General features: G+C 37.5%; 1 protein-coding gene and 1 pseudogene across 1 annotated transcript; both read left to right on the top strand.

The window, feature by feature from the left end:
- Positions 1–363: 363 nt before the first annotated feature.
- LOC149237933 (5S ribosomal RNA) lies at positions 364–481 on the top strand (annotated as a pseudogene).
- A 3,283-nt stretch (positions 482–3,764) lies between these two features.
- On the top strand, positions 3,765–5,012 carry LOC149237932 (uncharacterized). Its single transcript, XM_089369430.1, has one exon. The coding sequence runs from the start codon at positions 3,765–3,767 to the stop codon at positions 5,010–5,012; it is 1,248 nt and encodes a 415-aa protein (XP_089225556.1).
- The last annotated feature ends 20,028 nt before the right edge of the window (positions 5,013–25,040 follow it).

Here is a 25,040-nt window from a genome sequence, read left to right as displayed (position 1 = left end):
AAATTTACTAGAAATCTATTTGGCATTCCAAAAATTCTGTCAAAAGAAAATTAATCATTAGAATTTTGCCAATATTAACACAGACTAATGGTCCACATGGGGTAGCTCAAGCGGCAAGGGCCGTGGAAATGAAGTCTCACCGAACCGGAAGTCTTGGGTTCAAATATTGGGCTACCCTTCCTCCGTAGAGGGGTACATAATGGACATGTAAATCGGAGAGTCCCACCCCAGCTTACAAAAAAAATATATATATATATTAACACAGACTAATAACCCAATTACTTTAACACATATATATTTACTTCTCATTATCATGACAATAATAATTTAATTTATGATTTGATATCAATAATTATTAAGTTTGGGTGCGATCATACCAGCGTTAATGCACTGGATCCCATCAGAACTCCACAGTTAAGCGTGCTCGGGCTAGAGTAGTACTGGGATGGTGACCTCCCGAGAAGTCCTAGTGTTGCACACTCCCCCCTTGGGAAATTGGGATAGGGGTGCCGAGAGGAGTAGCAAGCCAAAAGCAACCAACCAGGTCGCCTCAGCTCAGCTCAGCTAGCTACAGCCACTCCAATCTCTGATTTGCAGGTATTCCGAAGAACCAATACATGCTCTGCACTCGTTATCTCCATGTTTCAAGCTGTTGTCTTGTCTGAAGTCCCATGCATGCCCATCTCTCGTCGCGCTGACACCTGACGATTTTAGCCTATAGCCACCCACGCGAGCTAACAGACAGACACGCTCTTCCCCCTCTCTTCACTGGGCTATCGTCCATTGACCCCTCTACTTTAACAGTCCTATGGTAGGGGCGTAGGTTTTGGCTAGACTTTGATCCTTTCGAACCCAATTGCAGCGGAGTATCTCTTTTTGAATACATTTATGTTCCCCTTATCTGTGGCTTAATGCTCTGTTTCCAATTATCTGGTTTTTCGGTTATGCTGGAGGTCAATGGTTGCTCTCCCCTCGGCATGCGCCTGGAAAGAGGTCAGTCTGTTTTCGTCCCTTACAGATTGTGTTATTTTGTTTCTGTATCTTTTTGCTTCTGGAATCAGTTCTTAGTTTTTATTAAAAAGATTGCATAGTCTTTAGTGTATTGGTGATGCTTCTAAAAACCGCTTGCTACGTCGCTTTAAAATCTAGAGATGGGAGGAAAGTATGTATAAATACTGGGTCTGTTTTTACCAGCATGTTCTTTTAAGTTTCTATGCTCTGGTCTGGCTTATTTCACAATGGTCTGGGCAATCATACGCAACCTGAAGAAGTTTATAGTAATTCATAAACCTTGTTCAGACATTCATTTTAAAATAGGAGGGTGGTGGTGTGTCGTTGAAATTTATTGTTGCTGCTTAGTTTGTCAAGACTCTTCAACTAGCTAACAAAATACAGGGAGATGGTATACTTCTTGAGTTTCATCCCGAAGCTAAATCTCTCATCCTCTGTAGAACCTGGGAATTCCATGGATTGCAGCCAGTAGTCTCTTCTGCCAACCGGAGTCTCTATTTTTTCTGGACCGGAAAATTTTCCACGGGCCCGGAATTCTTCAGCCTAATCTGGGATTGAATTTCAAATCTCATAGGGATTTGAATTGTGTCCTTTAGACGACGTGTCTTGTACTTGAGGGAATAAACAATTTAGGATCATCCCTTCTTAGTCAATTACCCTCAGCTGTGCCGTCACCCAACAGTTATTATCTCTGGCTAAAAGTTGGTTTCTATATCCGTGCTTGCCTCGGATCCTGGAACCACACTTCTCGAGTCTTCTTGGCATCAGCTTTAGTGTCAGAGCTGGTTTTATTTCACTTAAAGTCCCTCATCTGGCATTTACTTAATCCAGGCTTTATGTCCAGAGAGTGGTCAGAGTGTGATTAATTTCTGGTACCAACCCGATCTGGAAATCTAATTAGGACAAAGGTACTGTTGCTAATCCTGTGGTAGGGGTTTTTGGAGGCGCATGGATGGTGGGTCAGATGCGTCGGCCATGGAGGCCATGGTTAGGGCTGCAATCCAGGCCGAGAAGGCATGGGAGGATGCCACGTTGTCTGGTGGATGGCAATCTACCCTCGATGACGTGGTTGTCAAATCGGCGATGTATGATGCTGACAGGGAGAGGAAAGGTATCCATAAAGAGCAGCCATCCTGGGAGGTTGATAGGACAGGTGTTACCCATCAGAAAAAGGTGTTGCGTGAACACACTAGCAGTTATAATAAGTCTCGGAACCCTATCAAAACCATTCCCCCGCCTACTGCAATAAAGCTGGACAACATTCACCTGACCGAAAGAATCGAAAGTTTGCAGGACCTTGCCTTGGTGGGTAAATGGCATTTTCCAGAAATGGATGATGCCGCGATGAGAAAGTGGCTTGAGGTTCAGTGGAAACCAGTGATTGGATATACCCCCATCATTTCTAATCTCATGAAAGAGTGGTATTGCTTTCATTTTCTGAAGGCCAGTGATGTAGATTCCATTCTGAAGCGTCCCTGGGTTTATAAAAGGAGCTTCCTCGCTCTCTACAGGTGGTACATCAGATATAACCCTTTAAAAAATACTCCCTCGAATAACCTAATTTGGGTCAAGCTCCCAAACCTTCCCCTGGAGATGTGGTCCAAGGAGACGCTAGCTGAGATAGGTAATTCTATTGGGAGATTTGTTTACGTTGACCCAAGATGTCTTGGAGCTAAGGACAAGAGAATAGCGTGGATACTCATTGAGAAGGCCTATAGGGGGGGGTTTCCTGACCATATTGAGATTGCATGGAGAGACTTGAAAATCAAACAAAGATTGGATTTTTGGGGCATCCCTTTCAGATGCTCTGCATGTCACAGAACAAGTCACCTTATTAAAAATTTCCACCGGCATCCGACTCCAAAAAGTAGGTTGATGCATCGAAAGATCCGGATTGATTCTCCCGTGCTCACTGAAATGGAGAACCCATCTCCATCAGCTAGCTTATCCCCGACGGAACTTGTGAACGGGCAAGTTTTTAAAAATCTGGATAACAAAGTCATCCAATCTCCGTAGTATTTGTCTCAGGAATTCTCTTATGACATTGAATCCAGACCCAAAAGTTCGAGAAAGTTTGTATGCTCTACTAAAAACAAGACTCCACCTATCCAGTGTCCGTCCATTCTGGAACCGAGCGATGACAAAGCAGTCTCGTCCCCTCCACCCATCCAGTTTAAAGACTTTATAGTGGGATCCCACCCCATTCTTATTTCTTCATCCTCGTCGTCGCCCAAAAAGTCCCTGCTCCCATCCTCGAAAGGCAAGGAGCCAATGGCGGCTGTTACCCCACTAAATTCCCCAACCTCCTCTCCCACAAATCCGTATGACAATGATTTAGACTTTCTCTTAAGCAGAAAATCTCTGGAGCTGGAACCGTTGACTATCCACAAACCATGTAATCCTGGCATGCCATTCATAAGCCCGAACTCAGCAAAGAACATAACAGTGAGAAAGAAGCATAATGGAGGCAACAAACATTTTAGGGGGAGGACAATTGTTGCAGACAGTGGTATAAGGAACCTATCCCTGACTGATGTTCCTATCTATGACATGTCAGAAACACAACCTCTTAGAGCAAGCGCGGCTGGTAATACTTCCAAATGACCTTTATGATATCCATGAACATTAGGGGTCTGGGAGCAGACCTTAAATTTTTGGCGCTAAAGGATCTTTTCTATTCAGCTAAGCCAAAAATCATTTTAATACAAGAAACCATGCATAGCAGCCATGTGTCCATAGCCTATTTTAGGAAAATGTTTCCCTCATGGTTCTTGGTAGCTTCAGAGGCTAAGGGTCTATCGGGAGGGCTGGCGGTCTTGTGGGACCCTGACTGGATCAGGGCTAAGGCGTTCAAGTGTTTTGCCGGCATCCTCATTTCAGCATCTATCAGAGGAAAAGACTGCCCAATTAATATCTTGAACACCTATGCCCCTTATAAGAACAGGATCCCTTTCTGGGAAAAATTATTTACTTCAGAAATTTTTGATATTGAATCATTGATGATTGCAGGCGATCTGAACGTAACTCTAAGCTCAGAAGAACGATGGGGAAACTGCAGGAATAGAGATCCGCTTGCTGATCGCATAAAGTATGAACTTCTACACAGAAATTTTGTAGATATAGCTCCATCTAAAATGATGCCGACGTGGGATAATGGAAGAACAGAGAAGGCGTATATTGCTAAAAGGATCGATCGGTTCATTGTTCATGGCAGCATTATTGATAAAATGGGAATGCCACATTCGTCCATTGGGAATGCTTTTATATCCGACCATAGACCAATTTATCTCAGCTGGAAGGAAAGTGGTTTCAGAAAGGGGTACCCTTTTAAATTCAACAGAACATGGTTGCAAGACCCAGACTTCAATGAAGTCATAACTAAAACTTGGAAGGAATTATCTACAAAAGATATGGTTCCCCCGTTTATGACATTCAGAGACAAGATGTCTGCCATGAGAAAAGTGGTCAAAGATTGGAAATTTAAAAAAAGACAGAGGGATAGAGCTACTCTTCAAGAAACGCAGAGGGAGCTGGATAGTATCTTCATGGCTATGGATGCTAATTCCTTTTCTTTCAGCATGAGATGCCGGATAAAAGAACTAGAAAGGAAAAAACAGAACATTCTGAAGCAGGAGGAAGCCTTTTGGAGGCTTAAAAGTAGGGCAACTTGGCTTAAGGAAGGTGACAGGAATACGAAGTTCTTTCATAAATATGCAAACTCCAGGCGTGAGAAAAATTCCATATGGAAGATAAGCGATGGTCAGGGAGGCTATTATGTCTCACAACAAGATATCTCTAAGGAAGCTGTAAGACATTTTAAAAACCAATATAGAAGAAGGGAAGGATGCGGGATCCAGGACATTCTATGGGGTATTGACTTGGTTCCTCAAATGTTTGATGATGAAAAAAATGAGAGTCTCTTCCAGCCTATAACAGAGGATGAACTTATGGGTGTTATGAAGGCCTTTAAAAAGGACAAATGTCCTGGGCCGGATGGCTAGACAATAGAATTTTTTATACATTTCTTTGATATCATCAAATAGGACTTGTTGAGGATGGTTGAGGCATCTAGAATTTCAGGTAGTATTCATCAGCTCACATCCTCCACTCAAATAGCTCTTATCCCAAAAAAAGTGGAGGCGGAATCCTTTCAAGATTTCCGGCCGATTTCCTTATGCAATATATCCTTCAAAATCATTACAAAAATTATTGCTGAAAGGATAAAAACGACTTTGGCCTCCTCTCTTTCAAAGGACCAACATGCCTTTTTAAAGGGAAGGAATATTTTGGATGTCGTCGCTAATACTCAGGAAAGCCTGTTTACTATGCTCTCAAAAAAATCAGATGCTGCCATTCTGAAAATTGATTTACAAAAAGCTTATGATTGTTTGGACTAGGGGTTCATAAGATGCTTATTAGCAAAGATCGGCCTGAATTCAAACTCCATTAGCTGGATCATGGCCTGTGTGGAGAATGTGAATTATGTTGTCATCATTAATGGTATGCCTTCTCCCTTTTTTCCAGCTGAAAGGGGGCTTCGCCAGGGGTGCCCCCTTTCTCCTCTTCTGTTCATCCTGGCTATGAACTCTCTAAGCCTTCACATAAACAAGGCGGTCTCAGAAAATAGGTGCAGGCCCGTCAAGATCTGTAGGGATAACTTCATCTCGCACAACCTTTTTGTTGATGATGTGCTCATTTTCGCAATGCTCTGCAGGGTATCGTGGTTTTGCCTCTATGACATCCTTAATAGATTCCAAAGTGCTACCGGGTTATATATAAACAAGGCTAAATCTGTCCTCTTCCACAACGACATCAATATGGAAATGGTGAATTGGATCTCTGAGTTGTTTGGAATAGAGTCGAGGCCGATCAAGGATGGTTTAAAGTATCTGGGTTTTCAGTTAAAAGCCAACAGTTACTCTAAAGCGGACTGGCAGTGGCTGATAGACAGATTCTACAAAAAGATCTCGGCCTGGGAATACAAGTGTTTATCCTTGGCAGGAAGAATTATTTTAACTCAAGCTGTATTGTCGCAACTGGCTGTATACTGGGCACATATTTTCTTCCTCCCTGCAAGTATCATCCATAAAATGAACAAGATTTCTGCAAATTTTATATGGGGTGGTAAATCACATCAGAAAAAATATCACCTTTCTAAGATGGAAAAGATCGTTGTGCCCAAGAGCTTAGGAGGATGGGGATTATTGGATTTGAGGGTATTTGGTAAAGCACTCCTTTGCAAGTCTCTGTGGAGAGGGATCTTTGGGGAAGGGTCGTGGAGCATCACTATCAAAAAGAAATATATGAAAGGAAGGGACATGGAATACTGGTTCAGGAAGGGTAGGATTGGAGCCATATATGGATCAGCTATTTGGCTCAGTTTTCGCAAAATCGAGCAATACTTTTTAAAGAATTTGAAGTGGAGATTACAATCTGGCAGCAGTATATTTATTGGTATAGATCCCATCATGGGTGGTCGGGAGAGCATATCCATTCCCGAGAAGCTTCTTATTTATTTCCACAGAATTGGTTTTTTTACTTGGGACAAGCTCATATCAGCATGGCAAGGTCCAATTCCCCTTTGGAAAGAGGCCATTGATATTGGCATGCCGGATTCTATGGCTGGGCTTTGGAACTCCGTCAAGGAATCTCTGAAAAGCTGTGGCTTTCAAAAGCTATGGCTATCATCCAGGATTTCTCTATCCTTGGATGCTGACTTTCCTATGGTTATTTTCAGGAGTTTTCTCTATCATCTTTTATTTTTTAATCTTTGTACATGTCGTGGTATATGGATGCCCAACAATCTCTTTTGATCTAGTCTTCATATCTGATATGGTCTGGTATGTGACGCATATATAAATGGTATTTGTTTATATCTGATAGTTTTTGGAATAGCTCTGACGGTTTTTTCCCTCATTGGGGTATCATTCCTCAGTCTTTGCTATCAGATATTGTCCTCAAAATCAAGATCCTTCAGCTTCTAATAGCTATTTTTTGTACTATCTAGAACCTTATTTATTCTCAATATAATACAATGAAGCTTTTTTGTTCTGAAAAAAATCAATAATTATTAAGTAATGCCAGACTCCTTTGTTAATTAAAAATTTTTAACAATTTTTATTTAAACATTTTTTTAAAATAAAAAACTAACCAATTTTTATGAAACTTTTTAATTTTTTTGCGTGGCCACTCCATTTTCTCGTTAACATTGACAAATTATATTCTAAATATATTGGAGAGCCTTATTCCTTACCCAAAAAACAAATTATTTTAACAAACCATGATCACACTCGAGGAGTTATTAAAAACCTAATGTTGGTGGAGTAACTGCATTACATTTAAATATATATGTTTCAACGGTAGTATTGTAAATACTAAAGATGTATATTTTAATGGTGATGGTAATATATAATATAATATTGTCTTTATGTGGAAATTTTACGGTTTATATTTTTGGGTTTATCTATTATGGTTTTGTCGGTTTAAATATATGCAGGTGGTCGCATTGTTGTGGAGTATGACATTTTTTTTGCTATCAAGTTTAATAGCTTAGCAGTTGTAATGGTTACGCTTTTTCGTGGCGGATTCCTAGTGGGTGGAAGAGATTCTGACACACTATATATAGAGTTCATTCATGAGCGTATGATTTATGGGTACTACGTGACACATTGTATATAGAGTTTATTCATGAGCGTATGATTTATGGGTACTACGTGACACATTGTATATAGAGTTCATTCATGAGCGTATGATTTATGGGTACTACGTGTTTGTTAAAGAGTGTGTTTGAGCGTACGCCTATCTCTTTATGAATTGGTAAGCTTTATTTGTTATGTTATCTAGCAATAAATGTTTTGGGTAGTGTATGTCTACTATCAGATCGAAACAATTATATTATCTAGCAGTGGGTATATATTGTGTCCGCACATTTATGGCTCTATAACATAGCAAATAAGGCTTTTCCCATGAATCTCACATACTCTGGTTTTTTCCTTTTAACGGCTCAGTCCTCTCATGTCCATGCCCCATTATAAATTCTTGGGAAACTCCTCAGGATGGCGGCATAGATATGTTATATGTATTATTGAAGAAGGCTTCAAACCATCACGTTGTTCATGGATACGTTGGTTGGTCCATTGGTGGGTCTCTTCCAAGTTACCGGGAGGTTCGTCTCTTCATTATTATCCTTCCTATTGTCGCTTTTGTTCAATATTTAAGCTCTCAGCCTTCTAGTATCCTCTTTGTAGTTTTGTGAGTTCACACATTATTCAATGGTTTTCATTCTTTTTCTCCATAATATGGGAACCAATCTTTCTTTAGAACTGGTGATCGTTTTACCTACGCCGTCACCTCAAGTCTCTGATACTACCAAAATTTATTTCAAATGCCCAGTATTGGTTTGTGGATTTCGGTACCTAGGCACCTTTTCCATTTGGTGTTGATATTTTCATTTGTTCGTTTACTCTCGCAGTAGGTTCAAGGTCACTAGGCTTTGAATGTCTCTATCTCTCTCAGATTGCGGTTAACTAGGAGTTAGGGTTTGAATTCCTATTCAAATCTTGTTGAAATTCTTTATATCTATACTCCTTTTTCCTTCGCATAGCAAATGTTGTCCTCTTTGTTTGGGTACTTGCTCTACACATAAAGTACATCTCCCTAATTTCTCGCCTTCAGCTTCACTCCATTTGTTCCATTACCCCATTTCCTATATAATTATGCCTCCTCAGCGAAGATTTCCTAATCGTTGTGGTGGCCCGGTTCATCCTCGTGTCACTAGAGGTATTTGTTTGGATGGCAGACAATGACGAACCACTTTAACACAATACCTCCTGAAGTGAGGAATGAAATTCTCCATCTAGAAGCTAAGGAGTTCGGTGAGTGCCTATATTTTGTTGATTTTGAGATTGGAGGCAACAACCTCAAGCAGGTAATGATCTGGGGAAATTTAGGAAGCGTAGGCTTCACTTTCTTCATTCCCTCTCTCTGCATAGACAAATGGAAACATTGTTCCATATGGTTATTCGTGAGAAGCAGGTTGACAACTACAAATTGTTTGCAAGGCATGAGGATCTCAAGAGATTTTACGAAAAATTGGCTACAACTTGGATGACATCATGGCAAACTAACAAGGGTGGAGCGGTTTGTGGTGCTTCCGATATTAATTCTAATGAGATGCATGAAGCATCGGCAATTATTAATGCTCCTATTGGAAACTCTCCTCAAGAAAACTCCTCTCCCCTCTCTTTGGTCATCATTTCTGACTAATGGTCTCTATTGCCCAATGCACTTGTCTCAACAACTATATATTCCATGGTTTTGCACTAGTATTCATAATGCGTTCATGGCATGGCTCTTTAGAACACAGTTTGTTTTTCATTTTTAGTTTTTGGATGTAGTTTGGTATAGCACTTTGGAACACAGTTCGTTTTTTATTTTCTAAATGTGTTTCGAATGCAATCTCTTAGTTGGTATAACAAGAATAGGCATGTCTTATTGCTCCCTCATCTCTATATAGTCTTCCTAACTTTTGTAAAATTCTCAAGATATCAGTGCACAAGTACAACAAGTATGTAAGTGTAGCCTTCTCTCTATGATAGTCAAAATTTTGTATCCTAAATTTCACTGGCAATAATGATGTCTTTTGGTTATACCTGGTTGAAGTAATAACCTCCCATAGTGCTTTTTTAGAAATATAATCCTGTATCAATGTAACATCTTTTAACATTAATGAAAAAAATTTGACGAAACTTTAAATTAAAAATTATATTTAGAATACATTAGATGTTATGTTAAAGTTATTATAATATTTATAAAATAATTAAATTATAAAAATAGATAAAAATATATTTTATAATATGAAGATTATATGACGCTCACTATTATTTGATCTTGTCTCTTTGCATTTTGAATTGAATATTTGTAATATATTTTTTAAAAACTATGATAAATTTATAAATGTTTTTTAAAAACTAAGATAACTTTATAAATATTTTTAATTAAGTATTTGATTTTTAAAATGATTATTAAAAAAAATGGTTTAGCCTTAATACGATGATTTTGGATCTGAATAGTTAGAGATATCAATAAACATAATTTGTTAGAGATATCAATAAGTATAATTAGTCAAATATTTAAATAAATTGAATCAATGTAAATGTGCAAACCAATTTTCCTCTATAATTTAATATTGATTAGTTTTAATTCTAATCACATTAATTTTTCTAATTTATTAATAAAGAAAAAGTTATTTAGTAAAATAAGTAAATTTATTTTATAAAAATTACTGAAATTTACTTTTCTAATATAACTATATAAATAGTTGATAAATACTAATAAGTATCAAAACATTAACCTCAAAATACAAGTCACATTGTTAAGATTAAAAATATTATACAAATTAATTACATTATATTATTATTATTATTATTATTATTAATAAAGATGGAATTGGTACGGGAATTTTGTTCAGCTCAAAGTGTCTTCAAAAGTAACTGGAAGTTAGGTCAAAGGACTCACAATGTCAATTGTCATGGATGCTAGTTCTTGAGGTTACCTTCATCCACACTCTGGCAAGGTGGCAGGTGTGGCTGTGAAAAAATGGGTAAAATGCCCTCCTCTGGCCACTTACTCTCCCTTTGCTTGCGGAACATGTGCAAGTGAACATAATGAATTGAGAGTTGGTATCGTTGAATTGCAATTGTTTCTTCAACAGCAAAAGATCGAGGTAAGCTAGATGCATGAGCAAAATGTGGAGAAGAACAAGAAAATTGGACAGCTCGAAGACGAAGTTGTTGCACTCAGAAGCAAGCCGGAGGACATCCAAATTCAGTTGGTTAAGAAAAACTCCCAGTCAGCAAAAGAAAGTGAAAGCATTGGCTTTGACCTCAGTGAAGGACCAAGGTAAGCTAGATGCATGAGTAAAATGTGGAGAAGAACAAGAAAATTAGACAGCTCGAAGACAAAGTTGTTGCACTCGGAAGCAAGCCGGAGGACATCCAAATTCAGTTGGTTAAGCAAAACTCCCAGTCAGCAAAAGAAAGTGAAAGCATTGGCTTTGACCTCAACTGTCTAGTAGACCCAGTGGATTAGTTTGCTTCAAAATGTTTGTTTTGAATCTCTGATTTTAAATGTATTTTTCTCCTATCACAATATTGTAAAGTCTATACTAGTATAATAGTAGTTGTTGAGTCCCTTTTTGAAATTTTGAAGAAAAATCGGGCTTGGTTAGACAAATTTCTCTTATAGCTTATGAAGCCCATTAATGACAATGTAATGAAATTGTAAATCTCTTGTTTTTAGCTGCTACCGGACACAAATTAATATATATCCACTACTCTTTCATGTTAAAATAAAAAAAATAATAGATAAATTAAACATATATTTTTAATTATACATATTTATCCTCATTTTACCATAAAAATTATTAACTTATAAATAGGTTTAATTACAATACCATGATTTATCAAATACCATACTTCCAAAAAACTATAAATCATTTCACAATAAAAATATTTTACATACTTTTTATTTAATTTAATTTTATTACATTTCTAATTAAATTAACAAATAAAAATTAAGATAACTAACTTTAATATAAATCTCAATCACATATCCTATATATTATTAAATATTCCACATAATTAAATCCTTCCATCCACATATTAATTTTTTATTATCAAAACCTTATTCCAACGCAACCTAGAATAACAATATCAACCCATTAATGTTATAACTTAAAACACTTAGAATAATAAATTATTATAAACAATATTCCTAATTCATTTTATGACATATTTTTAAAATATCTATTTGTATTCCTAATTCATTTTATCATATGTTTTTAAATTTTATGCATCTTTAATGATAAAAATATCTATAAAAAAAAATAATATTTCAAATTCAATACCCAATTTATTTTCATATAATTAATATATCACTATTAAAAAAATATACATATTATATGTGTATAGCTTTTAACATACACAAATCAAATTTATATAATAAAAAATCAACTATAGAAGAAACTTATATCAAAACCAACCTCAAATTTTATATATTTTATTATAGGTAGTGTGGGATAAAGTTTCATTATTAAAAATTTATCCACGGTGAAACTGAGATTTGTACCTTTTTACACTCTGTAACTAACAAATTACCCACAACAAAATTGAATTTTGTAACTTTTTGTTCACTGTAGCTAACAACTTATGCAGCGAAATCAACTATAGACTCGAACATCATATACATAAAGTTTAAAGCGGTTGAAGCACCTGAATGCTATTTGCAAGTTGCATAATTTTACCCCGTGCAAGCATCCACAAAGTTTGCCACAATAGCAAAATCTCAAAGGAGGTGCTTCACTGTAGGGGAGAGATGTTTACTATTGTGCAGAGATCAGTTGTGGGCATAGCACTAATCCTTCATAGCGACTTGAACTTGACATATATGAAATCAATATTTAAACATAAATAAATAACATTAAGTACAAATATATTTTAAATTAAGTCTAAAATTTGCCCAAATGTTGACTAGGCCCACAACTATTCATAAATAGTATTTTAAATATTAGGAGTACATAACATCTTGTCTCAACTACAAAAAAATTAAAACTATAAGTGGTCCCAAAATGGTCATATCCACCAATATTGGATATCCATCACTTCAACCCCCCACTTAATTGAATTGGAGCTAAATATCCCAATGTACATTCATACCTGCACATGAACAAATGTGATGGATGTCAGCCATAATTGCTAGGTTATTCAACAATTCAACCCACTAGGTTCAATAAATGACACAACACATTAAATTCTCTATTACACAGATCAAAAGCACAAGGATCAACTATAACAAAGTCTCATTCATTGGATCACATCCAAATCAATCCAGAACACATTCAAATATGAGAGATTGCAATCCATGTCAATCCTTGTTACCAATCAAATTTAATAACAAAAAATCTATAAAAAAAAGTCCAACCCTTGCTGAAATTGCATTTTTACCATTCTTATTATTCATCAGCCCTGAATACGTACCATCAAAGAGAGTGAATAGTATATTCAGGTAATCTATTTCATCTTTTGCACAGGTTATCTATGTCAGTTTTTGCACAAGTTATTTATGTTAGTTTTTGCAAAGTTAAATTAAGTTATTTATCACATTATATATTTGAGTTTTTATCACATTTATTTCTGCAATACAAATAGCTAGCAATGAGCAACATGATACCTGCAATGACATTTGTCACGGAAGATTCATTTATGTTTATGTTAAGCCTTGCTTCATGTAGGCTCAAACCATAGTATGAATATAAAATCTTCACTCAATTTGAGCCTATCATCTATATTGCTATTGGAGTGGTAACACATCACCATTATCCTAATTTTCTTATAACAACAAACCTTGTCAGATTCCTTTTGACATTCATCTATTAGGCCTATGAATCATGAGGGTTCCACGGCTTCATCAACCTCGATATTCCATGTAGTTATCATATCTTTTTGTGAACCCTGCATTCATTTTTCAATAAAATTAACCCAATCCCATTTTGTTTTTAACAAAGAATCATCAACTAATAATAAGGTCAACTCATAATTGTACAAGATCGTTTTAGGAATTTGACTTTGCCCGGCTTTTTCACTCATTAGTTCAATTGAATGGAGGAAAAAATATGAAATACTAACACATTTTATGTTAGTCGAGGTCGAATAATAGCTTGAAGTGATATCCAAAGAGTAGTTGGCACCTTCCTTCATAGGTAGGATAATTTTAGATGTACATAGTGACTTCTGACCATGGTGCCGCAAGAGAATTCCTAGGAATTCCCTTTTCTCCTCCTATAAGATTTTCATCACCCATGATAAATTCCTCACGAAGGACAACAATTACAAAGGAGCTATTTTTATCAAACCACATTTCTCCATCTATTGACAAGCCCATTATTCTAGCTATACTTTATTTTGTTGCTTGCAAAGTTATTTCCCAAATGGCAGTTGTTAGCTCTGTTACATACTTCGAGATTTGAGGGTCAAATACATGTCTAGCCGTGCTGGTTATGCCTATAAAGGACCCGTATCAGTCATCCTTCTCTTACCCCTTCATTCCGCTCACATTCTCATAACCCCCGCCATCTCCATTTTTCCCTTCATACCCGGCATAAACCCCTGTTTCTTAAAGCCCCAAGCGCTAAGCTTAAGATCCCATGGCTCCATATCCACGTGACCCCGTGCCTCCTTAACCCTTCGCCGCCTTTTAATCTTAGCCGTTGATCCCCGACACCATGATCCAACGGCCCTCCCGTCACATCAATCGAACCAACATGTGCAACTAAACCCTGTCATTCGATCGCCTACCGCGCAATCCAACGACATTCACTCCTCCCGCACCCACGAGCTGCCCGCGCTTTAACTCGCGATCAAAGTGGTTTCCGCTGCCACGCGTCGCACGATGATTGTGATCGCGAGCCCTCATACAATTACCGCTTTCCCCCCAAAGGCGGTGCGATAAATACCACTCACCGCCAAAACCATCCTCCCCGCCTATTAACCTCCGCACACCTTCGACGCCCGATGACCGTTGGATCTACCCGCCCGAGATCCAACGGCCCACGTTTCTCCGCCTCTGTATCTCCCGATACCCTCCACTGACCAATTCCTGCCGTCGATCTACGCGATCCAACGACCGATCTTCCCCCCTCTGTTCATCCATACTGTCCACGTCCATAGCCATTCCATGCATCTGAAGGACAAAGGTGGTCAGCATCCAGTACTCTGCGCAGTTACTCCTCAACCACCGTCTTCAACAAACTGCATGGCCGAGAAGGAAAGGTACAGAGCTGAGCAGGTAGACACATTCAATAGTTATGGAGTTCCATCCTCTACGACACTCCACCTGCTCGAGAAGTACAATAGAGCATCCACAGAAGATCAATTTTGTTCACTACAGCAAGCAATTGCACTCAGAAGTTCTGCCAAGCAGTTAAAGCAGTTGGTGGTCCATTATGACCCCTCCACGCATAGAATAGCAGAATATTTTTGTAATCAAACTCTATATATACCCAAAAAATAGATGTAATCAAGGTTGATGGTTGTTGTTTTCATGTAAGGTTCAACTTCTGGAGACTGTAACTGCTTTGATACTAGCAGCGTCTCGTCTTCATTTTCAGCTAATACAAGCTTCTTTTGCTGTTAATTTCTCACTTTCCATCTCTTTTCTGTCCTAGGTTGTGCTTGATATACATTTTTCCTGAACTCTTAATGTGTAGCATTAGAGGAGTTGTCATCCTATCTCTGTGTTATAATCTTGTATGTATCAGTGAATGTATTGATCAGGTTTCTTTTCACTTAGTGACAGAGAGCTGTCATCCTGTCTGTGCACTAGGGAATTAGATTTGCAAACCTTTTTAGTGGTTGCAGCCGGCCATCACAGGGTCCTATACATTTTTTGGTGTGGTCAGTATTCTCCATATTCACCCAATCCTTAAACTGTGAGTAATTGGTGGTCTAAAGCCTTGTAGTCTGGGGGTGTTCATGCATGTCTGGAGTCAAGCAAAGCAGGAGTGGTTATCCGGCTTGAATATGCATCATTCCTTCCATTCATCCATTTACAACATTAAATTGAGTTTGTGATGTCCCGAGCATCTCTGAGCTACAACCTAGGAGAGTTTCTTGGGGTGATAACAGTAGCAATACAAATCTTGAAGGTTTGAGAAAACTATAGTGAGACATCTTTATAAAACCCATGTATATGTTCAAAATAATTCATCTAACTAAAATTTGTAAATATTCTCACTACTTTAGGATTTAAAAATATCAATGGAGGATCTTCTAGTTCATTGTGTACAAGTGAGGCCCCCATGGCTAATAGGATGAAAAGGAAAAAAAACCAGAATAGTAAATGGCAATAACATAGGATCTAAGAGGATACCAATATGAGGATAAATATGGATCATCCAAGCTCACAAAAACAATTGTATGATGGAAATTATGGATTAGTCAAGCCATTATCAACATGAATAATCATCATAATGGTTTTTTTGAACAACCAAGTTGATAGAGTATGATGCAATGATGGCATTCAACTCTACATGTGTGGGTGGCCATAATTGAAGTGATGTTGCGAAGAGACTACCATACTACAAATTGCGAGTGTTAGTTTATATAGTACAACTTCCATTACCATGCACTAAAACTATTGTTTAAGGATACCATAAAAACTATAACTGTTGAAAATGCCATCAAGATGTTGATATATGCAATATGTAGTATGAAGACACTATCATTAGAAAAATAAACAATGTCATGAATTCCTGCTCTTGTAGATTTGATTTTACAAGGATATTGTCAAACAGGTATGTGCATGAAAATATACTAGAACTTCCATTACCATGCACTAAAACTATTGTTTAAGGATACCATAAAAACTAATATAAGAAGGTGTTAATACAATTGTTGAAAATGCTATCAAGGCACTGATATATGTAATACGTAGTATGAAGACACTTTCATTAGAAAAATAAACAATGTCATGAATTCATTCTCCTCTAGATTTGATTTTACAAGGATACTATCAAACAAACATATGCATGAAAATATACTAGAACATCCATTACCAATCACTAAATCTATTGTTTAAGGTTACCATAAAAACTACATAAGAAGGTGTTAATACAACTGTTGAAAACAATCAATATGTTGATATATACAATATGTAGTATGAAGTCATTGTCATTAGAAAAGTAAAAAATGTCATGAATTCCTTCTCTTGTAGATGATTTTACAAGGATCCTGTCAAATAGGCATATGCATGAAAATATATTAAGCTGCTACTTTTTTAAATTGTGAATTGTGTCTCTATTTTAATCCATGTTATTGGAAATTCTTTATTGAAATCTCCTAAAAATTCTGAATAAGCCAACATGTTGTTAGTTTCCTATAGGGAAGAGGGATTACTAATAGCCTATAGGAAAGTAGAAAATCAACCTGTCTATAAACCTATATAATATTTTATTGTTAACTAAATGCATGTAATAAATCTGCAGGTAGTTGTATTTATGCCAAGAGTTAGTTATTCTACTCATACAAGGAAAAAAAGAAGGCTAGTGACCAGGGGTGCCCAGCTATGATGCACTTCATCATATGAAGGCAGGGCGGTACATATGAATGTCAAAAATTCTCCCAGCAATGATGTTGAGGATGGCCATGCAACAGAAGATGATGGTTTCCCACCATCAACCATAGTTCAAGGTGCAAGTTTAACTAAGAAGATCAGTGCTATAAGAGGATGGAAAAAAGAAGACGTATTAGTTCCAATTGACGATATAGAGTTTAATTGATATTTAGTTTTGGCAGTTGCAAAAAACATGGCTTTTATCCCTCATCAACACATTATGGATAAATGGGCTAACTCATACAAAACATAGAGGACCTCTTATAGTTATGACTAAGGAGGATGAGGTCGAGGTGGTCAGTGGTGCAAGGAGATGGCCCAATTGGGACATGATCTAGAGTTAATAAAACTCAAATCCAAAGTTGCTCAAATCTCTCAAGGGAGGCCAAACTCGTTTAGAGATGGGTTTCCTGGTAAATCATGGTGGTTTGGGTTTAAAAAGAGGCATCCAGACCTTGTATTGTGTATCCCCGAGGGCCTTGACAAAGACAAAGATTTAAATATATGCCCTACAATTATGTCTAAGTTCTATGAAAATCTTTTTAGTGCATACGACAAACACTCTTATGCTCCATACCATATATGGAATTGTGACGGAACAGGTTTACAAGCATAAAGGAATTGTGGCATGAAGGTAATTTCCAAGAGAGGGAGCCAAAACATGCCAAAGACTTTTCCTAAGAGCAGGGATTGGATCACTATTCTATGTTGTTTAATGCAATTGGCATTTCAATCCTAGGATTTTATCTATTCAAGGGTACAATTCAACTAAAAAACTATATTCAAAACTGTGAACCAGGTGCATGCATGGTTACACATCCTCATGCATGGATGACTAAAGAATTTTTTTGAATTGGCTTCTTCACTTTATTGCATCTATACCAAGTGGTGTATTACCTAAAAACGTACACCTACTAGTTTTAGATGACCATGGAAGCCACATTGTTGTGCAAACAATTGAGGAGGCTAATAATTTTGGGATTGACCTATTAACCCTGCCTGCTCACACCACTCATAGATTGCAACCCCTTGATGTGAATGTGTTCGATCCTTTCAAAAACTATTTCATGTTAGAATGAGTTTCATGGATGGAAAATAATCCAGGGGTTGAGGTGAAAAGGTTTGTGCTAGCTGAGCTTGCAAGTAAATACTTTAAAAAGGCTCTCACACTATCAAATATCAAGGTTGGATTTAGGAGGACTAGAATCTAGCCACTGAATTATGATTCTCTTTTTCATGATACTAGTTGTAGCCAGGGATTTCATGTAGATGGTCAGGAAGAAGGGAATTTCCAAGAACATGTTGATGCACAAGAAGAATTGGATGAACAGGAAGATGCAATTGCAGCTAATAATATGATTTCCCTCTCTCAAGGATAAGTCACTTGTGACGATGATGATGAACATGTCAGTGAAACATAGTATAATCATGAACCAATTAAAAGTAACATGGAGGTTTCTCACCCAAGTAAAGCACATGAAACTTCTGAATGTGATATTCATAATGACTTTGTTGATCATGCCACTGCCAATGAAAATGACATTGCTGATATTGCACTAGGAAGCAACATTGACAAATTGACATTGCCAATCAAAGTAACCCCTACCATCATGGTTGGCATAAGTCGTGATGAGTGTGAAAAAACATAATGTCTCAACAACCAATGATTAAAGCATGAGAATGCCTTCACAACTAGTAGAATTAAGCAATGAAAGTGTTCATCTTTTTGTAGACAATAGATCAATGGAAGAAGATATTCTACATAATGTTCAATCAGATGAAGATAACAATATAGTTCAATTAGTTGTCCCAAATATTGAAAGGCAAGTGTCAAGCACGAAGCAGCAAGTATCAAAGAAGGAATCATTACTTGGATGGTTCCTAAAGCTACCAGTAGAGGGTGTCAATGAAAAAAATGCAAGGAATAGAAAATAGTCTTCGTTTGGGCCGAAATTCATAGTTACTCACATCAGAAGACTATACAAATTTACTAGTTGAATCGGAACAAAAGAAACATGAAATTGAGGAATTAAAATATAAAAATAAGGATTTAGCCAAGGATAATAAGGTAGCGAGGATTATTGCAGCACAATGTCAAGCAAAGAAAAGGATACAGTGTCTCGACATCTTCATTACAACAGGACCCTTAAAAACAATTTGCAAGGCAGGAAAAGGAATCAATAAAGACTCAATAATTGCTTCAAAAATAACAAGGGATGACAAGTGGGGTTGTCAATGGTGCTAGTACACTCAATGAAACCGGGATGATGTCAAACAAATTGGACCATATTGTAGATAATACACCATTTTTCCAATATCTCATAAACATCCAAGTCCCTCACTATAAAAATGGAGGCTTTCCCAATTGCTATATTCCAACCGGTGCAGGTGTGAATCCTATGTATGATTATCAAACACCACCAGTTAATGAAGGGATTAGTAGCACAAGTGTGAGCTATGGGTACTCAATTCCTCCATATCTACACTGGGAAAATTGGACTCAATCATATGGTAGCAAAAAAACACAACCTAATCAGCCATTATTAGGTAGGACAGCCTACTTGGATCAACCAAGCAACTCAACAAGGTTGGATAATGAAGATTCTAGAGATCGTCAAGCTTAGGGGTATCATGCTTTTTTTGATCAAGCATAGGGGTGTCATGTTTTTTTTGGTGTAACCACATTAGGATGTGGATTTTTGTAAGGATGACCATTTTGGACACCGATATAATCTATGTATTACTAATTTGAGTAGCACATAGGATGTTCTCTCATGCATCCATGTAGGATGTCCTTTGTTTAAGACTTTGTTTAATGAATTTTATTTTAACTTGAAGAAAATTGTATACAGGCTCTTGTAACAGGGTCTAATTTATCCACACGGATCTATATACTTATTGAATATGAGTTTGAATTTATATACTTATTGAATTTGAATTTTCATTTATCCACATAATGATGCGGGAATTTATATATTTATGCCCAGGTGAAGATACTTCTATGTTCTCCTATGTGGGTTTCTTTGAAACTCGGTTACCTTACATGGTAGATTATATAAATTTGTAAAGAGGACCATAATCTCTAAATTATTTGTTGGGGATGGGATCAATATATAATTGTTTACAAATTTATGGGAACAGTTTCTCTATATACTGCTACTTGTGTACTTTCAATTGAATAATAAAATTTAGCTTTGATAAAAATACACAAAATGTTAACAAAAGAATATTAAAAATGTAAATTCAATGATACAGTGTCTCAACATCTTCATTACAACAACAATATCAATGATTAGCAAGGATAAAAAAGAGCCACCTATTATCAGGCAAGATGAGTTTTTTGAGTTTTCTATGAAATTGCGTTAGGGACTTGCTGGCTACATCAAGGCCATTCAAACATCTCTTTGTAAACATATGTCAAAAGAATAGGAACAACTCATTGGAATGTAAAACTAAGCAACGGAATCAAGCTTCCAGTGGATGTACTAGTGGGACATTAGTGAAACCTAAAAGCTAACGAAAGGCTTTAGTCTTGAATCTTTCATTCAGAAGTTCAAAGCTGGAATGTCTATGAGAGTGTTCCTATGATCAACTGTCTCAAGGAGTTTGACCTTACAATTCCTGTAAATGTAGAAAAGATAGATCAAAACATTCACAATATTGTTGATAAGTGCTTCACAAGGGCAAGACTTCATGTTGAAATATTGATTTTTTAAACCTAGTCTCCATCTATGTCATTTTTATTTCTTTATGGAAGGGATGTAGAATTTCAAAGTCTAAATGTGACTGGAACAATTTTTGGAGTCCACCTAGGAGGTAGAATGAAATATAATGAAACCCTTCTACATCATTTTGGGTATTCTGTGGCCACCTGGTGGACCAGGAGATGGTTTGAAAAAAGGATAGAGTGATATTTCTAGAGGTCTATTAGCTAATTTGTTAAAGTCATCACCACAAGTTAGTGATCCAATAATGGAAATTTATTTTTCTTAAAAAGAAGAAAATGACCCACTCTTGGAGTCAGTGACCCTAAATGGCATTCAAATTGATATCAAGCTGTGAGATTGATGTTTTTTTCTTGAAGGCGTTGAGGGTATAACATGAAGTCTAATGTCACAATTGTCTTCAAGATTCTCCATTCCAAGAGAACAAAGATACTAGCACATGGCATTCTAATCTATGTGTGTTAGTGCTAAAAGTGGTAAGGAAAGCTCTCATAATCAATTCCAAACAAGAACCATCTAGTTGATGTAATTACAATGATTTTGGAATGACTCCAAAAGTTGAAACCTGAAATTGTAATCTGAAACACTCATTGCATCTAAACGCCAATTGTAAAGAAGGTTGATTCTTTAGTCATTTGGGACTTGATTCTTTGGGAAAAGAAATGGATTAATGAGGGGCCATGGCTAGAAATTGAAGTTAGCAGTCACTTGTAATAGTGGAATTGTTCTTGAAGTTTGAATGGTAATATCTTAGATTTACATTGACATTGGTATGGGTGAATGGTAATGCATAACTATAACATACCCCCTTACTCATCCATAGGTAAGAGAGTTGTCATTGGTGAATATAGTCTCCATTTTTCGGTCATGGAAACGAGATTACGAGGCTCAAACCCCTAGTTTTTTTTTTTTCTTTTTATTCACTTTTAAATTTCCTGCCTATTCTCTCCCACCCGTAGGGAACGATGGTCACTTATCTCATGCTACCACATAGTGGTCCACCATGGGCTCGCCCACCAACAGGTGAGTGGAATGGTCGGGACATATATGTCTCCCTATTCACCATGTTGTCTCACATCCTGACATACCAACCTCCGTCTAAAAACATTCTAAGAACTTGGGACTTGCCTTCCTCTCAACCGCCCAACCCCTAACCTCCAACCTAGTCGGGTTGGAGTATTAACCATGCTCCCTTCCATCAACACACGACCTGACCTCTGACTAGTCTAGGTTGACATTGCTCTCCTTTTGTTACCACCAAGGTATTGGTTCTGACCTCCAACATTTGGGTTGTACGTCTAGCTGTGTGGACCCAACAAATAGTCCACGTTGGTTTTCTCTACCATATAGCATAAAAGGATAATTCGATCTCTCCAATTGGAAACCTTCCCGCCTAAGATTATAATCTGCAGTGGGATAAGTCTATCCAATGCTTTTCCTATAATTTCAAGGCTTCTCTCCCTTATGCTGCAATGAATTTTTTTCCATTACCATTCTACAATGGATCGATCAAGGGACTTCGGCTCTACCTCATACACTGCCTTCAGTAGTGATATCTGGGCTCTCCCCAGAGACTGGATCTACCACTATGTAGGATTCCTTGAGCTATTCTTCTTGACTGCGACTCGGTCTCAAAGGTCTGGTTGGAATCTAGATCTTGCGACTTCGTCGGAGTTAGATTAAATTGTTCCATGGTATTACTCCTTCCAAGCTTGGGCAATAGCTACATTGAGGGATTCCTATCCTGCGAGCCTTCCCTGCCTTTAGGTAGGGAATGCCTCACATGGAATCATAGATGATCCTACATCTAATAACTATGAGGCACCTAGTGCGAGCTTTCGGAAGGCTCCCACCTCTCCTACTACATGCCAACAATTCCAGAGTCTACACGAAATCTACAAGTAGTTTCTTAGTGCCACTCATGGGTTGTCAAGGCATTTGGCTATTGGCAGGGACCTGTAGTCCTCATAGCCAAAATCCCTTTATCCTTCATGCATTTTTTTCCTGTTGGCACAGCAACTTGTAAGATTTTACCTCCATGTATACAATGACTAACTCTGGTCAATAGAGGGTCTTCCATATAAATTGTATGTTAATAAAAAAGGGTCTCATAACCCACTTCTTTTAGTTGTTCATAGTTTGGGCCTGAAATAGATCTTTGAGTGCATTAAACTTTGCTACTGGATTATTCCTGGACACAAATAAAAAAAATATTCAGAGTAAGAGTTTGCCTCTGCTCTATACCTTAGGCATCATTGTTATGGAGTTTGTTTCGCATATTAAGCATCAGATACTTTGTGGTTTCCAATACTTAGGATATTAAACATATTTATTGTTAATTATAAGCACATGCACACATGTACACATACATATACATATTCATCATACAAGTCAGGGAGATATCCCTTCACGATTGCATCATAGGTATATAAACAACAAATTATTTGCAGTCCATGTTTTCCATACCTATTACAGACAAAAATGCAACACAATCCATTAAATGATAGCAGTATTCAAAAATACTTATCTTTTAGTCTCTAGGGAAACTGATTCAGGGACTATGATTCTCCACCCAACCATAGACATTTACATCCATTATTACTTGTAGTTTCCAACCCTAAGCCAAATTCTAGAGTCTGAGGGGTTAATGCTTGCTTCTAGGACCACACACAAGCTATCAGATGTGGAAGGGACTCTAGAGGACATCTTACCTCAATCCCCATAGTTATTTACCTCCTCCTTGTTTGTATATGGATTCCAAAGGTTCCCAACCTCAACCCCACATGTGCTTACAATGTTTCACCCCCTCTTAAGGAGTCTAGAACCCACTATACCAATTAGGGTAGTAACCAAGAACTATGATTAATCTTGTCATTTTTTTCGGCTTCAAGATGGTCTCCTCCTGAGCTATTACTGGGCTCTAGAGTGGTTATCTCAACCCACAGCCTCTAGGTAACCCAAGATAGTACAGGGCTCTAGAGATTCCATTCCACCCATAGCCTCCAAGGACCCAAGTTGTTACATGGCTCCAGAGACCTCTTGTCTCAATCCACAACCTCTAGGGACCCAAGATGTTACAGGGTTCCAGGAATCCTATCTCAACCCACATCCTCTAGGGAACCCAAGTTTCTATAGGTATCTATAGACTATCATTCAACCCACGGCCTCCAGGGACAGAGAATGGATCCCCTTCTCTTCTCTTCTCTTCATTCTATCTGTTGGAAGCTTTTGTCAGAGGTGTGATTTTCGTCCTCTCCTCAATCTGGTCCCCAAAACAAAAAGGTATCTCCTTCCTTTCATGTATGTGTGTCTCAAATGGGTCTCTCACTCCTCTTTGAATACCCTTCCAACTTGGCCTATAGTTCTGCCAATGTTATTCACTTCTTCCTTCTTCTTGTTTGCAGATCTTCCTAAATCATTGTCCTCCTTGCTTGTTGTGTTTTCTCAAGCAAGCATGAGTTTGATTAATTTCCTTCATCCCATTTAATTTCAAGAGCCAGTTCATTAACTCCTTGCACTAGCCAACCATTAATGACTACCTTGTCAAACTAGGTTTCTTCTTGGCACAAGAAACCACAATATCCCAAGCAACAATTATCCACCCCCAGCTCTAGAATCTGTGTCCTTTAGACTCAGTTCCCTTTTTCTTTGATTTCAAACATTGCATAACATTTACATCATATTTACAATGTGGCTTGTTATCACCCCAAGAAACTCTCCTAGGTTGTATCTCAAAGATGCTCGGGAACATTACAAACTCAAAAAAATGTTGGAAATGGTTGAATGGAAGGAATGATGCATGTTCAAGCCAGATAACCACTCCTACTATGCTTAACTCCAGACATGGGTGAACGCCCCCAGACTACAAGGCTTTAGACCACCAATTACTCACAGTTTGATGATTAGGTGAACATGGATAATACTGACCACACCAGCAGATGCACAATACCATGTGATGGCAGGCTGCAACCAATAAAAAGGTCTTCAAATCTATTTCCTAATGCATAGACAGGATGACAGCTCTCTGGCACTAAGCAAACAGAAACCTGCATAGCATATTCAATGATACATACCAGATTCTAACATAGAGGTGGGATGACAGCCCCTCTAATGCTAAACATCAAGATCACATGAAAA

Source organism: Pinus tabuliformis, chromosome 8 (genome assembly GCF_031772625.1).
Source record: "Pinus tabuliformis cultivar Carrire ecotype Pingquan chromosome 8, CPIR1, whole genome shotgun sequence".
Taxonomy (NCBI): Eukaryota; Viridiplantae; Streptophyta; class Pinopsida; order Pinales; family Pinaceae; genus Pinus; species Pinus tabuliformis.
Note: the sequence above shows the minus strand (reverse complement) of the source record. Positions and strands in the feature narration are given on the sequence as shown.

What these genes read in the sequence shown, in the direction of transcription:
- LOC149237932 (XM_089369430.1), top strand. Translation starts at nt 3,765, where the DNA reads ATGTTTCCCTCATGGTTCTTGGTAGCTTCAGAGGCTAAGGGTCTATCG.